Source organism: Papilio xuthus, unplaced genomic scaffold (genome assembly GCF_000836235.2).
Source record: "Papilio xuthus unplaced genomic scaffold, Pxut_1.1 DF826115.1, whole genome shotgun sequence".
Lineage (NCBI taxonomy): Eukaryota > Metazoa > Arthropoda > Insecta > Lepidoptera > Papilionidae > Papilio > Papilio xuthus.
In genome coordinates, this window is record NW_013532534.1 from 3,320,127 (window position 1) to 3,337,110 (window position 16,984).

At 33.5% G+C, this 16,984-nt stretch overlaps 1 protein-coding gene across 2 annotated transcripts; it reads left to right on the forward strand.

The window, feature by feature from the left end:
• Window positions 1–405: 405 nt before the first annotated feature.
• Window positions 406–16,188, forward strand: ovo (protein). Of its 2 annotated transcripts, none has more exons than XM_013319833.1 (4): window positions 406–790; window positions 11,696–13,413; window positions 13,778–14,203; window positions 14,476–16,188. In XM_013319833.1, exons 1-4 carry the CDS (start codon window positions 628–630, stop codon window positions 14,659–14,661), a joined length of 2,493 nt encoding a protein of 830 aa, XP_013175287.1. In that variant the 5' UTR covers window positions 406–627; the 3' UTR covers window positions 14,662–16,188. The 2 variants fall into 2 exon arrangements, with proteins under 2 accessions (XP_013175287.1, XP_013175288.1); XM_013319834.1 differs by having other exon boundaries at window positions 407–790; window positions 11,696–13,356.
• The last annotated feature ends 796 nt before the right edge of the window (window positions 16,189–16,984 follow it).

Genomic DNA, 16,984 nt, shown 5'->3' on the forward strand with positions numbered 1-16,984 from the left:
TTAGTGATTCGTGTGGCACAGATTTAAAGTAAATTGTTCTTAAAATTACATCCACCTTTTTCTTGAATATTCCTTTAAAAGTAACGGGCATGTTCAATTAAACTCCTATATGAGCTTGAAAAGAAAACTTAATTCTTAAATTAAGTTAAGGCATTTTTTTCATTGATATTAATACCAGACGATACACAATAGACAAGGAAACAAAAGCGGTATTGTTAAATGGTGTCGGGAGGAACGTCTGTGCGCAAGCACTTTTACTGGAATCTGTTTTTGTATGGGAGTCAGCGGTCGGCGGTCGGCGGGCGGGTTGCGATGTCTGCGCGGGCGCACGGGGCGCACGGGCGCTCGGGTGCACGGGGCGGGCGGCGCCGGCGGCGCGGGCGCGGGCGGACCTGTCCGGGCAACGGTGTCGCGAGCGCCGCACGCACACTAGCTCTCAGTCCTCTCGCAGCGGCCAACGGTACCGCACGTGCCGCTAGCTGCTCCGCTACAAACAAACAGCCACGCGAGGAAACTTACCGTGCAGTGTTATGATGCAAACTTGTGTTGATCGTGACTGGACGGGGTGAATACTTTTAGACTGATCGCAAAGCAAGGATTGAGTGCAGTGCTACTTAAAGCTCGAAGATGCCGAAGATCTTCCTGATTAAGAAGCGGTTGCACGAGCAACAACTGGGGCTGCAGGAGGGGCAGGAGTTGCTCGCCAGCAAAGCCGACACACTCTGCCCCGGCTCGCCTCTCGACGACGGACCCATTGCTCTGTTGTCTAAGAAGGATAAGGAATGCATCGGTAAGTTTTGCATACTCCATAACTATTCAATATGTCTTATTATCTCCTTAAATATCATCCTAAGTCTTCTCATTACTTTACTTCTTCTACATTAAAGTTTTCGCTCCTTACTTATACGTTTTGCTCATCTAACGTACTTTCTTTCATGCAAAATATTTATGTTTTTTCTACTCATCACTTTTAATATTTTATTTATTTAAACGGAACCTGATTCAAATATAACGTTTCATTTATCACTTCCTCCATAACGGCCACTTGCCTGCCAAAAAAAGAATCTCGCACTTGTCCAGAATCCAGTTTTCGTCCACGGCGCACCAAACAACAGAAATCTACCTGAGATCATGTGGGAGTTGCGTGATCCTTAATTTTTTCGTGTCATTTGTCCATAGATTTAAATCTTTTCAGTTGGGACAATATGTATAACGTTTTTATTAGAAGATTTTATTACATACAATAATAATATCAGGTTAATAATATAAATAAAAATAGTGTTAACAATTTGTAACCAAAAAAAATAAGGTATTTGTAAAATACATGGAAATATTCTTATTGCAAAATAAAACAATTGCACACGATACCAGAATTCACTAATGCATAGTTTTTTAATAGCTAATATTTGAAGAGACAAAGCAAATAATAGTTGTCTATATATGAGAATGGTCACCTGAGATTTTAACGGTCTCGGATGGTTACAATGTGTGAATCATTGAAATAACTGTCAAGTTTTTGCGTCTTTCCATTAAATGTTTACTCTCATAGATGTGCTAAAATTGGACCACACGATTTGTTTTTGCTCTTCGTACATTACATTTAAAATGTATGTAATAATTTAAATAAACTTCACGATCGATATCGTTAATCACAACAAATGCTTGTGCAAATTAGTTTCAGTGCAGTTTAGACAAATTTAACTCCAGTATGGAATGTAATATAAAATCGATAAACAATTAGTTAGAACATATAAAGATATTTAATTCGTATAAATATTTGCATACTTTATATTTCATGTTAGCTCTTGGACTATGATCGCAGTTTTGTCTTAATAAAGTTTCGACACGTACGAAATTATTCTATGCCGCTAAGAGAGACTTGTATCGGACGATAGCATTATATGAGGGCGTACGTGTATGGTCAAGTTGAGAGTCACAGCACGAGGCCGGAATTGACCGGATGATGGCAGCGAGGTGTCAATGATTGCGGCACAATGGCGCTGTTTCCGGCAGCCATTGCTATTCGCTTTGTATTTAGGTTAGTCACCGCAATACCAATTGTCCTTTTAAACTAATTGGCTTAGCTGTTGTATGCGTATTACGTGCAATGTTAACATCACACGTTTTTTTTATTAACAATTTGTTAATGATAAAAAAGAATATGATTTTGATAATTTATCGCATAATCAGGTAATGCAGTGGGTGACACTGGCAAGAAAAATCAATATAGCCTTTTAGATTAAATACACAGATACGCCGGAAAAAGTTACCCTTATTTAGTTAGTAGTGAGACTAACTTCAAAATAAAATAGCGGCACTATGTCATACTAACTAAAATACAGCGTTACTATAACTTTTAATTCCAAGTAGAAATTTACTAAGATAAAGACTGCAATAAAACGATCAATAGCACCGTTAGAAGCAGGCTTCGCCCGCATTAAGGAAGTTTTCGCGCAATTTTTAATGCGTAAGGGGACGCAAAGGGTACAATATAATTACAGGTGAAATGTCACCTGTACAAAAAGGGTGCGATTGCCTTTAAACGCCCAAGGTCATACGAAAAAATTTAACAATGTCATACGGTTGATTTAAAAGTTATTTTATTAGATTAGTATTCAAATATTGAAATAAATAAAAATAAATTCTACTATGTAAACTTTAGGTTGAAAGAAAGCGTACATCTTTAAACTTAATAATTATGACATAACACGAGTACAAAAGATTTCAACGCGTGACTTAACCTGTATTAAAAATACCTAACATTTTAAACATATAACTCATTAGAAAATACAGTATTTTGTAATAAAACATTGCATTTTTTATTCGAGTATTTAATTCATAAATATTTTATCAATAATAAAGTACTGTTACAAATATTTTAATAATTACGTTATTAATGCTATATTAGGTAAGTGGACGTTAACACAAATTGTTTAATTTTAGAAATTAACTACAAAGAAATTAATGAAGTAATACAAACAGGTTTTGCTAATTACGTCGTAGTAGGTCAAAGCAATCGCGTTAACTGCTTCTTGTAAAATTCATTAAACCTAGGTTACTACATGAAGGTTTATAATTGAACTTGAAGAGCATAAAATAAAACGCATATTTTATTTTTAAATTGTATAATAAGAACATATTTATTTCGGATGTTGAAAATTAGTTTTATTGTATAATATTTACACTATCAGTGGCAACAATAATAAAACATTATGTTCAACAACCAAACAAAAAAACAGAAATCACAAAGAGTGTTTTGCACTTTAAAGAAACAAAATCATACTACAAATCTTAGGCCAAATGACTGGACTGGCATGTTCTTTTTCGTTCCACTATGCCCGAATACACTCTAAACTGCTTGAACGATTTTGACATGTTATTTGTATTCTCTTTCGGGGTAAAGTTGGGCTTTTTGTATTTTTGGAAAACGAAGAAAAATTATGGACCTAGTATCCGTACCTACCTACCTACCTAGTAGTAGTTCCTATTGTCGGTACGTCTTTATACAGTCAACCGGTCTGAGGAAGTTGAGAAGCGCAGCGGCTACGGTTATTGCATGGGATCGTATGTCGGTGTACAAGAGTTAACTGTCATAGAGGCATTGAGGTGTAAACCTGTGTCGTAGTAAATTAAGTACAAAGAAATCCTGTGTAACTTTGGTTTTAAAGACAAAAAACCACGGCCGAGTAAACTGTTTCGATATAGACTTACCAACTTTTTTGTTTGCTTTCGAACAATAAGACGTTGTTTACTACTGGTAATTAAGTTAATCAATTATAGGTGAAAAACTTTTCAATGAAATGTTTATGTCTCTGAAATATGCCGATGTTATCAAAAATTATTCTGCTTATAATACATTAAGAATTAGAAGTGAATAAATATAGTGTGTTGAGGAACTTATTATAAAATTCGTAAAGAATTTAACAGCTTCGTATACAAGAAGATATTTTCTAAACAATAAGTGCGCGTGCGCATCAATTACTGAGCCCGCGTGTCATGTTGACACTACCATTGGGGACAAGGGTCTGCTTGTTGACTTGCCCTTATACGGAATATTGCATCGTCTACGTATTCTTACTAAAGCCTTGAAGTTGTTAGGGTAAGTTGTTAGGTTTCAGTGGGATAATTTCAATCCCATATCAATAGTTTATTAAATCGATTGTGAGATGTGTCATTTATACCTATTGGAAGTATTCCTTTTTTAATTATTTTCATGGAAAAATATTATAAATTTTCATTATTTTGAATGAAACAACTGGCTAACGGTATTATGTAAACATTGTATGCAGAGGTTTTTATATGCGGATAAATACTTAAACATGTCAAGGTCTTCATATAACGATTTTTTTAACTATTGTTAGGTTTTTCTATAAATAACTTAAAAATTATCATATTGTTAGTATTACCAAAGATGATTCTTAGGTGCACAATAAATTTTGAAGTTACATAGGTACGTATTTGTGGGTTAGCAATAATCTTTATCAAGCATCGTCGTGTACAAACAGTTAACTTTTTGTTGTAAAAAGAAGAGCTCATTTCACCATGTGGCCGGCAGCGCTATTGTATCCTTTGCCCATTGTGTTTCAGCTACCTTTTTAAGGTTTTGCTTTTGCAAAGATCATAAAAAAATACTCCGATTGCATTCATAATGGAACTGCAAAACTGTTCTCGGAAAGATTTCTACTCGAACAAAGAACTTTATCACCGTACATTCATTTAAATTTAATCTTTTAATTATTTCGCTTGAATTCAGCCTTTCTTGTGTCAAAGTTAGACGGAGAATTTCAATTTTGCAAATTACCAGTTAGCTTTTTTCTACCAATTTTTATTTTAAATGACATACATTTTCAATTTTGTAAACTTAAAATTTAAACGCAACTCAAACTCTCTTGAATGAATGCAAAAAATTATGGTCAAGTGGAAGAACTTGAAAGTCCACATATCGATAGAGTCACATTCGAGTGTTGCCATTAATTTTTTGCCATGTCCCCTGGCAAGATGCGATACACGTGACGTGCAGGCATTTGTTTCTAGGAACACTTCCAACGACACATGTCCCCGCACAAACTTCGCGGCACAACGCACCAGTTTCGCAACGAGTATTATATGCGGGTCCGGTCGGTTTTTAATCGCACACGCCAGTTTTAGAATTTACATCTGCCGTTGTTTTAATAGAAAAAAATGTAGCTAAGTAAACAGGGGTATACATTTGCCTATTATAGTTTATTTAATTGGCATATAGATAAGAAATTAGAATTAATTATTCACTGTAAAATATATATACATTAAAGTAATTAAGATATCTTGAGTTTTTCGAGACATTCTTCTTTTCGATTAAGGTATTTTCCAAGTATAAACTAAATGGCTTTAAAAATTTCAGAATAAGCTCTCCAAAATATTACCTATTCTAAAAAGCCCACAATCCCCTACTCAAAGTTTTAAATCCAGAAAAGAATTTATCCCATCCTTTGTCCAGTGAGGCGTATTACTTTCTACGTAAAAGAAGACACAAAAAACGTTAGCTTTTGTTTAAATCTAATCCCACCTGATCCTATTTCCTTTCGAAGATTGGCGCCAACTTCGGATAAACTCGTCGTATTGTTTAGGAGTAGAAACGAAATACCTTTCATATTTCATAGACGATTAGGTTAACGAGGTATTTTATGTCAACAGTTATGATTATCTGTATCGTAGACAATACAAACAAAATTCTGTGGCGATCAATTCATTGCACCTTGTATAGCCCTAGCATATAAGACACATGGTTATTAAGGCCATTACAGACGTTCAGTCTTTACTGAATCATTGTTTGACTGAACTGTTTAGTTATAACTTTGCATGTTTAGGTAAGCTTAAACTGTACAGTTCGACTATCAGTTAAAATTTTACGTAAATACACTGTTTTAACTGTTCAGTTGAAACTGAACGTCCAGCGTACTTAAAAAATTACTTACATTAGTGAGTAAAATGACCTTAGATCTTAAAAGTTGAACACTATAGTTAAACGACGTATAAAGTCTTTTAAATGTATTATCGTTAAAATATAATTTCCTTTAAACAATGGGCGTGTGCTTAATTAAATTAAACAAGGCATGCGTAAACGGCGTGAGTAAAATCAACGTATACGGTCATTCATTATAGTGGGCGATTAGTACTTTACTTACACGTGTCAAAAAAAATTCGTTAAACGCAACGAACACGATTTTATAGTATATTTAAATTCGTCGCGAACAGTTAAATGCATAACAAAATATTTAGCACGCATGACTCAACGTGACTGATTTCCTTTATGCATATTTAACGCAAATAACTAATTGATCCAAGATGAAATTCAAGTACAATATGATACGTAGCTCAAGTTGGGCTCAATTACCATTGTAAGCACATAACCTAAGTAACCATTTGACATATTTAAACATAGTGAACATTTGACTTTGTTAGTTTCTATACAGTGTAGATACTGCCTTACACTGCACTCAGCAGGAATAAATTTTTAGGGTGCGCCAAAAATGTTAGTAAGCGATGTTATAACACATATATATCTACCCTTACTTACTGTTAATTAAAATAAATACATTATAATATAATTTAAACAAATCATTACATTTTCTGAATTTTTTGAGTGGCCCTCAATTTTTTTCATTTTGAAAATTTTATCTAAATATTAATAGATTTAAGTGTTATTTAACTACTTGTCATAATTTCTATGTAACATAACAATATGATTACAATATTATAAACCAACCCTTTTTATTTTATCGAAAGGCATTAGTGAAGAAGATTATATGATGCCTTTATCAACAATCTGACATCCCTAAAACGCTTTCTAAGTTGAATAGCATAACTTGAAAGGATTATAATTATCGAAATATATTTTAAGGCAATGTTAATGATACTAATTTTAATATACCACTTACAAATGTTAGCACATATCTTCGATTCTATATGCATATATATGATAAAGTTAAAATAACGGTAACAAATATTTTAGACAAAATATATTCAATTGAGTTGTTGTCAAACCGGAGCCGAAATACGAAAACAAATCAAGTGATCGCCATCTTAGATACGAGATTTTTTTTCTGTTAGCTAACCAAATTAGTCGACTGTAGCCTTGAACACTTCGCCAAACATATTTGGGTCATTAACCCTCGCCAAATCTGGTTGTGATTCACACCACGATCAAAGTAATAATAAAGACTCCAAACAGTTTTTGTGGCCGTTCGTTTTGAGACACGAAGTTTTAAATCGAAGTTTTTTGTTACACCAAAGCAACCGAGAAATATCCGGAAGATTTAGCAATTACTTTTGTATGCGTCGCTTTGAAAGTTTCATCTATCAAATAAAAATTTGCGATTCAAACCTGGGTAATAAACTGGTTTATTAAATTTACTAATTAACATTATAACCTTGACCTTGGTAACTGTGTTTCCACGCAAAAGAAATGATAAAAAAATGTGTTATTCATAAGATCGGTTTGTACACAATTTACTGAAACAGCAAACTAATTTGGCAAACAGTTTAGTAAGTATATTATTTTAATTATCAATAGAATTTATATTTATTCTTTTCACAGTTATATAAATAAGCAAACAAAAAAGAACAACGTTCAATATTCACATGGCACGAACGGTCCCCATATGTCGGCAAAGCGTACGAAAAATAAATAATTCAGAACAAAAAGTGTCCTTCTCGACGACCTTTCAACCGATCCTTAGCTCGGCCACTCCCGACTCACCGTGTACCGTGTACTATCGGTATTTAAGTCTATAAAAAAGGCTTCAACGGAGTTTTATGTGTTCTGTGTCCGAAGCGGTTCTTCATAGCTGTCTTACGTTTTATTTAATGCGTTAAATGCTAACAGCGTCCGATAACCCCGGTCGCAAGGACACGATAGTCGCTCCGCGATCGCGCCGTTTCTTCTACATACTTTTATAGCACTAAGGATATTTTTAAATGTATTTTACTATTTTTCTACGTATATTTGAGAGTATTCATAATCACTTTTTCATTAATATTTTAAAAGAAGCTCATATGACGTAATAGAATAAAAAACTATTTTATTACCAAAATTAGTAAAAACAAATAGTTAATAATATATTATGACTTATAATGAAACTGATTTAATTGGATTTTTATACAGTTCCATATTTCTACCAAAAAAAAATGAAGTAATATTAATTTAAGTTACTAACAGTCCAAAACGAGCTGTCGATAAATTAAGATTACAATTGCAAAGAAATTACGGAGGCCCCTTTAAGGTATAGAATGTCTATAGGGCTAAAAGTAATTACAATAATTTACTTGCATGTTGTCGATAGTCCAAAACAATGCATTTATATCTAAAAAGTCAATTCAAATACCTGTTTAACCACAATCTTAATCGTTGTTAATTTACACAAATTGTAATTAAATTACCGTTTAAAAAGAATTACGCGTCATAATTCTTGAGCGAAATATTGCGAAATAACGGCATTTTGTGGTTATCATTTATATTTTAAATTTAATAAGAAACTACACTACTGAATTTATTAGATCGCATCTGATTGAAATAGCAATAAATTATGTTTTATGACTTAACATTAATAAGACGGAAAATAATAACTATCTAACTTAATTATCAATTGACAATTGATATTAATGTTTATTATCTTCATATCACGTAACTTAACGGGTGTAAGTTACAAAAAAACCGCTTAAAACACGAAGACCGCTTTGTCCGAATTAGGGTCGGTTCTCACATACCGGGGCAAAGAGCAAAAAAAGTTTATCGTAAATAAAATTAATCTTTATACGATTGAAACAGAGCTTAATAATTTTTTTTTATTTCATTTTACGCTTGATAAAAAAGACGTGCAAAATAAAACTAAAACTTGTTACAATCTTATAATGGTCAATTTTGTTTGCTACAAAAAATGTGCTATACGCCCCGGTCTGTCTGAACGTACCCTTAATGTGCCAATTCAAGGTAACGTTACTATTCCTGTACAGGAAACAAAGACTGAATTGATACGAACATGGTAATTAGGAGGCCTTGCCTAACCGTATCATAGAGTAAAACCGCACAATTTAAATAGAACTCGTTACGAAGTCAATGCTGTCTGATGCGGTACGACGGTATGGTAATTTTCGATATCAATACGTGTTACCTTTAAAACAATTAAATGTTAATCGTACTTGTATTAAATTATGCAATAACGTAATGTTATCGTTCTTAAAAATACAAAGAATCATTGTAAGCGAATAATTTATCAAAAACCACGAGGAATTAAAGTGTCCTAAAGATAGCTTTATAACATTCTAGCCGCGGATTTACATTTCCTAAACATATTAAATCAAAACGTGTTATCATCCCTCTCATTATAATTGTCAGTTGAAAGAATAGAGATAACATATGTTTTTGTATAGGTTTTTCAACAATGGAAATCCACGTTAAGAAAGATATGCTATGTTTTGGTGGTCGAAAATTAGAATGTCTTTAGCCATCTTTTTTTTCACAATAGTGACTCAAATAAACATTATATATTATATGACCTATTATATGATCTCATCAGGTTTCTAAATGTCAGCAGACACCATGAAAAAAACAAAGAACACAGTATGTCATTTTAATTAAGACGCCGTTATGGAAATAAAATTTCATTATTATTCCAAACATTTCACGCATCTGTTGTGTTTTTTACTTTTGAAATGTAAAGTAAAATGCTTTAAATTATTTAAAAGTTAAGACGGAAATATGGATTAAAAAAATTATAATACAAACTAACATATTTGTATACATAGATTAATATAATATAACTCGATACTAATATAGAGAAGAAAAATTTGGTATATTTGTATGTAACGAATAATTAAAAAACTACAGCACCCATTTTTATTAAGTCATTTCCGCGTGGACAAAGTTGCGGGTAAAAGCTATTGTAAAATAATTGAACAGATGACACTCAATATTAATTCGTGTTTTACACTTAACACGTTTCATGCCGCTTCGATATCTTTCATATGAAAATGAACTAATCAGACAAGTTGGTGGCACTAAACGTGTTTACTTTTTTTACATCTAGTCTAACAAAATCAACCAAATAATCAATTTATAATAAAGTATCGTTATTTATGTAAACAAATCTACACCGTCAAGTGTAAAAATATACTTTTATTTGCTATAATCCGTTTCTTTTTGGTCTGTGGGATATTATCTCAGTCGCGCAATTAGCGTTATCGTTTCTATCTCGCCGCAAAAGGCAAGTCAGCGTTGGTATTCAAGACCACTACATCTGCGCTACACGTAATTCTAAATTCGTGAGCTCATAAAATGTTTGTAATTTTATTTTGTCAACCGCTTTTAAGTTTTTAAATATTTACATTAGAGTTATATTATACTTTTACATATAAAAAAAAACTATTGACCTTTCATTAAAAATAATAGTAATTTGTGGTTTTCTTTTTATAACTGGAAGCTGTTTATTAATATACCAGTAGTTCTGTTTATTACATAAGCTATTTTTTTTTTTAGAATTCCTGTAAAATGTTAAGATTTTTACATTTTTGATGCTACAATCTTTGTAAATTATTATGCGTGACTTTTTTACCTCCATACTCCAAATTATTGAAATTATATTTTCCAGAATTTTCGATGATTGTTTGTAAAAGAAAATACAAACTTAAATATGCATTTAATTATTCGTTAACTGCAAAGTTCACGTCACTTCATTGAACATTCAAATATTTTCATACAGACTAAACTCGTTGGCATTATGTAAAGAGACGTCTAGAGGACAATTCTGAGAAACGTTTAGGTCTGTTTATAACCTAACATAAAAGTATTTGTTGGCTTATTCTTGGGGTTAAAATATCGCTATAAAATTTACGGAGCCGGCCACTTTTTTTTTATATCTTTATTGGTGCTGTACGGTAGAAAACTTCTCAAATTTAACTCCGCGCCGTCACGCCTAGCTGCGCAGACGCATACAATTACAAGGGATATAAAAAAGAGATCCCAACAATGCAGGCCTCGTCCTTGGGTCCCTAACAAAAGCCGAGAAAGGGCAAAGGAACTCGTTTGTTCCAACCTTGGGACTTTCACTTGCTACCTACGCATGTTTTGCTATATCTAATAATGTTGTCGTTTTCGGTTGTTATCATTTTTAAATAGTCCTTATATTAAGTTCACATTAATTAAATTTTCAAAACAACAAAATATTTCAGCGATCTATTTATTGTAATGACAAAATAGTCGTATGAAATCCGTTAATAATAAAAAATATCAATAATTTTTACTAAAACTAAAACATACTATTGATAATTAGAAATATTAAATTAATTCGTTAATACAACAGTAGACAGGAAGTGTTTAAAACCCATTTGTTGACAGCCGGTTGCACTATTGGTTGGCAGATTTAGGTCGAGATTGAATCTGTCACTACGGAGTGCGCGTCAATTATTATAATAATGATACGCACACATGCAGTAAAGTTGTAGGTGTGTATGCGGAGGCGAATGTTACCGTTATGGAGGCACATACCAGTGACGTCAGTGAGGCCTTATGGCTACGACGCTAAACGAATACGTTATAAACCAACTAGAATAGTTACTTTTATCTAATACATTTATATAACGACCAATTTTCTTTATTTAGTAATATTATGATTATTTATATATCCATTATTTTAACATATAATTGTTGTTCTTTTTTCAGATCGAGATGTGTTTGGAGAAAGCAATGGATCAAGACTTATGCAAGAACGTCGAACGAAAGAACCAAGGAGATTTATATCATCCATACTTGGCGGCGATATTCCTTACGGAAGTCACAGGGGCCATGTCCTTACACAAGCTGAAAGAAAGCTATATTTGCCAGTCGAAGAAAAGAAGGGAGATGATAAACCTCTCATTAAAGAAGAGAAAGATCCGTTGGAAAGTGAACCCGTAGTCTTACCATCCAGAAATTCACCATCACCAGAGTCCGTGCCGTCTCCTAGTATCGATCATAACGTAACATGCCAAAAAGTATCAGTAATTCAAAGAACACCATCACAGTCGCAATTTCGCGATGGTAAGAAAGAATTATCGGATGTTACTGTACCACCAACGCTGCCTACGCCGGAACCAGAACAGGACCAGCCAATAGATTACGCTATAGCGAAGAAACGAGGAGAATCCGAAGATGAAGAAACAGAAAAGAAGATAAGAGAACAAAGAAGGACAAGTAGCTCAAAGATTGCTAATAGCATCTTGGCTAGGCCAGTTTTGGTTTTGCGTAATTGTCCAGGAAATAAAGTTCCAGGAATTATTAATGCTGCTGCAGGACATGGACGATCGACTGGCGGCAACGGGACCAACTCAAGTTCACAGAGCAGTGGAGGCTCAGGAAACTTTAGCTCCGGTGGTGGAAGTACGGCCCCTAGCTCAGGAGGTGGAGGCGCTCTTGGAGGAGGCTCTGGAAGTGGTGGAAACGGTCGAGATGGACGATCAAATTATGGACCTAACAGTCCACCGACTGGCAGTCTGCCGCCTTTTTACGAAACTCTTGGTCCTTCAACGAAAAGTGGACAAAACTCATTCAATGCCAACAGTAACTTCTCCAATGAGTTTAACATGATGAATGGATTTAATATGGAATGTGAGAATAATGAAAACGCTACAAATTTCCCAGAACAGGGTAAACAATATTCCTTAATGCAGAATGCACATTACGGATTAGCTTTAAAAGACGAGGAAATAGACTATGAGAATAAGTTAGAAAATTTAGGTGCAATTGGTAACTACGGAAGTAATTTCGATGTTTCTATGGTCGTTGATATGGGTGAAGACGTTATAGATAATATACAATTTTCGACCACCTTATCCTTTACCGGATCAAATGAAGGAATTTTAGGAAATTTATCTGATTCTGCGGAAGACTTTGCCAATTTATTAAATAACCATGTTGAATCCATAACCGATTCTGAAATAAGAGAATCCTCATCAATAACTCCGGACTCAGTTCACAATCCATCAGACATCTCATCGCTGGCAGAGCATATAAGTCTAAGCAGACAGTATTACGAGAAGGCCAACTATTTAGCGTTCGCGAGTCAAGAGCAAAGCCCATCATATAATTTTCCTAAAGAACGCCCAGATCTGTTAATGCATTTGAATCCAGCGCTCCTTCAACACAATGAAGGACAGATGCAGCAACTTCAAATCCACGTGCAACTGCAGCAGAGACAGCAAATACTGTCTCCCGGTTTCCCCTTCCCTAGTCACTCACTGGAGCTGGATTCGCCGACGGGCGTGTCGCTGCCGTCGCCCGGCGGAAACAACTCCTTGGACGGCAACAGCCACATCGAGAGTTCGTCGCTCAGCCCTGCCGCTGCTGTAAGTCTGAAGAAAGGCTCTGTCGCCGATAGCAAAATTCAAATCTTGCAACAAAGGGTAAGCATTCATTGATTTTAAGGCGAAGCTTTTACTTTCTTTTTTCAATGTCATTCTAGAACTGATTTTAATTTACATAGATGACATTGAACATTCAAATTAGAAAGAAATCGTTATTACGTAACGCTGAGCCTTAATCAACTTATGCTTCAACCTATTGCGATTTGTTTATTAAAAATTACAAATGTTATTCATATCATATATATTTTATAACCATTATTTTATAATATACATTTTATTAATTTGATACATTGATTAAGCTCAGCTTTATCGAGTTTTGTCTTTTTGTATCCATACATTTTACACAATTTGTAAATAATACTTGTTTTATAATAAAAATAAGACGATTAATTTCTTCTTATAGTTGGGTCTGCCGGCAGAGCTTCCATTGGAATTTATCAACGGTGGGCACGGCGTGAAGAACCCACTCGCCACGGAAGCGAATGCAAGACAAAGAGAAGAGGAGAAGAATAAACAAGTATTAGTGAGCGAGGACGATCCAACGAAGTTTATCTGCAGGGTTTGCTCGAAGAACTTCAGTTTGCAGAGGCTGCTGAACCGGCACATGAAATGTCACTCGGATGTAAAGCGATATCTGTGCACATTCTGCGGCAAAGGATTCAATGATACCTTCGATTTGAAGAGACACACACGAACCCACACCGGAGTCCGACCTTATAAATGCAATCTCTGTGAGAAGTCATTCACACAAAGATGTTCACTAGAATCTCACTGCCTGAAAGTACATGGCGTACAGCACACATATGCTTACAAGGAAAGAAGGACTAAGGTAATTTAATTTTCATAAACAATTTTAACGATATTTTTATTGTAGATTTTCAAAATATTTACATTTGTAAAACAGCTATAGCAATATTTTTAGCCACTACTTCTAGAATTCCATCTTTTCACTGCTAAATACTAATTGATAGCCAGAAATCAAAAACACCAACTATAGTGTTAGCTAAAGACAGTGTGTCTTTTTGTGTCCCGAAGTAACAAAATTCTTAAATAAGTAAGCTATTTTTAGAGTGATTATTAATTTGAATAATATTTTTACAGATGTACGTGTGCGAAGAATGCGGTCATACCACATCAGAACCGGAAGAACACTACATGCACCTTAAGAAGCAACACCCTTACTCGCCTGCACTACTCAAGTTCTACGACAAGAGGCACTTTAAATTCACGAACGCATCGTTCGCAAATCAACTGTTGGGACAACTACCGATGCCTGTTCACAACTGAATATTATAAATATTTACGACTGATGACATAAATTAACAATTATCTCAATTTAATACTGAGATCTTTAGGTACTTAATAATTTATTATTCGCTTTTTTCAATTTGGAAATATAACAATGAAATATGTTATGCGAAGAATAACGAATTTATTCCGTCCGTTATTAGTGACTCAAATCGAATTGATTCAATTGACTTTAAATTTCCCAGTGCTTTATAAAATCAATGTGCACTAAACTCTTATTAGTAATAATGAACATTGTCTTCCAAACTATTTGTAAACATTCCTCGTTTTAAAACAATTCGTATTGATGTATGGAACTTTATTAATTTAAAGTTCTCAAAAATACCTTTATTTTTTAACAGTCAAATAAAAATACACTAGCCTTATAGTTAGGCATGACTGCAATTAAAAAATCAAAGTATCGGGTATTATGTGCAATCTTTGGTGATGGTACGGGATTATGTATAAGTTTAGTTTCTAACATAGGATAAAGATAGATAACTTTAGTTTTAAGATATATTTGAAGTTATTAAAATCGTAATTGTGAGCTTGATTTTAATTCAGCGTTGGACTTCGTTGGTAACAGTATGGTGCTAGGTGGAAAGCAAGTAGCCGCTGACTTAAAATGAAGCCGGGTATGGATCGGATGACACTTCTTGTCCGATTCATAAGGTTATTGTATCAAGCGTTTCCTAAGCTTGATGAAAAATTAACTCCACAATAAGGAATCTCTTTCCTCGATTTAGTGATACTAGCTTCTAATTATCTATCAATATGTTAACACAAAACTTTGTCACAATTTTTATGTGTTATGTACTTAATGTTATGTTTGTTCTTTGTTGGTACTTAATATGATGTGAATTTTTTTTTGTAAATTGATGTGACCTCGGAAGGTCACTATATGTCGTACCAATTTTAAATGCATTTCTAGAAATATTTATATTATTTAAATTATATAATTGATCGGTTACAGTTTGTGCTGTGAATGAGTGTGAGAATTATTCGTGTAATTAAGTTATTTAATGATTTGGTTGTTACTGCATTATATTACATAGATGACGCGTCGCGAGAACGTGAAGCGCTTCTTCCAAATTAAATATTATAAGAACAATAAGATGCTCAATTTTTTGGTACATTTGCGCTTTCACAGCGAAGCTTGTGGATGAATTTTTAAACTGTAAATATGTCTGAATATAGTAATTAGTAGTAAAAATTTGAGATGTAATATCATCAACTTATCTTAGTAGTACCTAATTAGTGTTTATGAGATTTTAAAAAAATGAATAAATTGTTAAAGTATTTTTTACGATTTGTAAGATTTGATAGATCTGAAAATTATAAATATATTGGCTTATCATCGGTATGTTTTTATACAAATAAATATTAGAGCTGTATCTCGATCCTAACTAAATACTTGTCAGTTGCATTTACTAGCATTTTCATTGAATTGTCAAACTTAAGTTCATATTTTAGACACAATCATTTTGTTATTCTGTACTGATAAGCAATATATCATGATTAAACATATCTCTGTTGTTTTATTAACACTCTAATTAAATAGATTAATACTGCTCAAGAACAAAAATCCGATTTTAGTTATTCAGTCAAAAAAAAAACTTGCCCAAATTAATAAAATAAATAAGCAATGAATTAGTAGCAAACATTGTATTTTAAAATCTTACTACTATTATAAATACGTATGTTTGGATGGCTGGATGTTTGTTTGAAGATATATCCAGAACGGCTGCATGGTTCTCGCTGAAATTTGGCATAGATGTAGAACAAAGTCTGGAAGAACACATAGCCTACTTATTGAGTTTTTTTTTTCATCCCGCGCGGACGGATTCGCGGACGACCGCTAGTCATACAATAAATACAACCAACAGAATCTAAACGATAATTACCATATCATTTTAATCTAATGCTTGAATCAGATTACGATGGTAATAAAACAAATTGATTTAGTTATTTCTCTAGAGACAGAATAACCGGGTAAAATGTTTTATAGATAAGATATTAAAACGATATTACATTTACTTAGGACCAGTAACATTACAGTCATATTTATAACGCGACGATGAATCCTAAGTTAATTCTAGCAAGAGAATACTGTACGAAATTTGATAATAAATTACTTTGGATTATTAAATTTGCGGGATTTTTTCGCTTCACAACGAAAAATGGAAGAATTACACCTAAAGAAGCATCAACTAGTATATTAAGAGCGGTTCTAGCAATAATATCGGGCAACTTTTCAGCATTTTATATGTTCTATATTTGTTACTGGAAAACTAATTTTCTAACAATAGCTGAAGTTATCATT

Bases quoted from the DNA above. Each gene is read 5' to 3' on its own strand.
- ovo (XM_013319833.1), top strand. From the start codon at position 628: ATGCCGAAGATCTTCCTGATTAAGAAGCGGTTGCACGAGCAACAACTG. The intron at 791-11,695 runs GTAAGTTTTGCA...TTCTTTTTTCAG, and splicing joins GAAGGATAAGGAATGCATCG to ATCGAGATGTGTTTGGAGAA. The intron at 14,204-14,475 runs GTAATTTAATTT...ATATTTTTACAG, and splicing joins ACAAGGAAAGAAGGACTAAG to ATGTACGTGTGCGAAGAATG.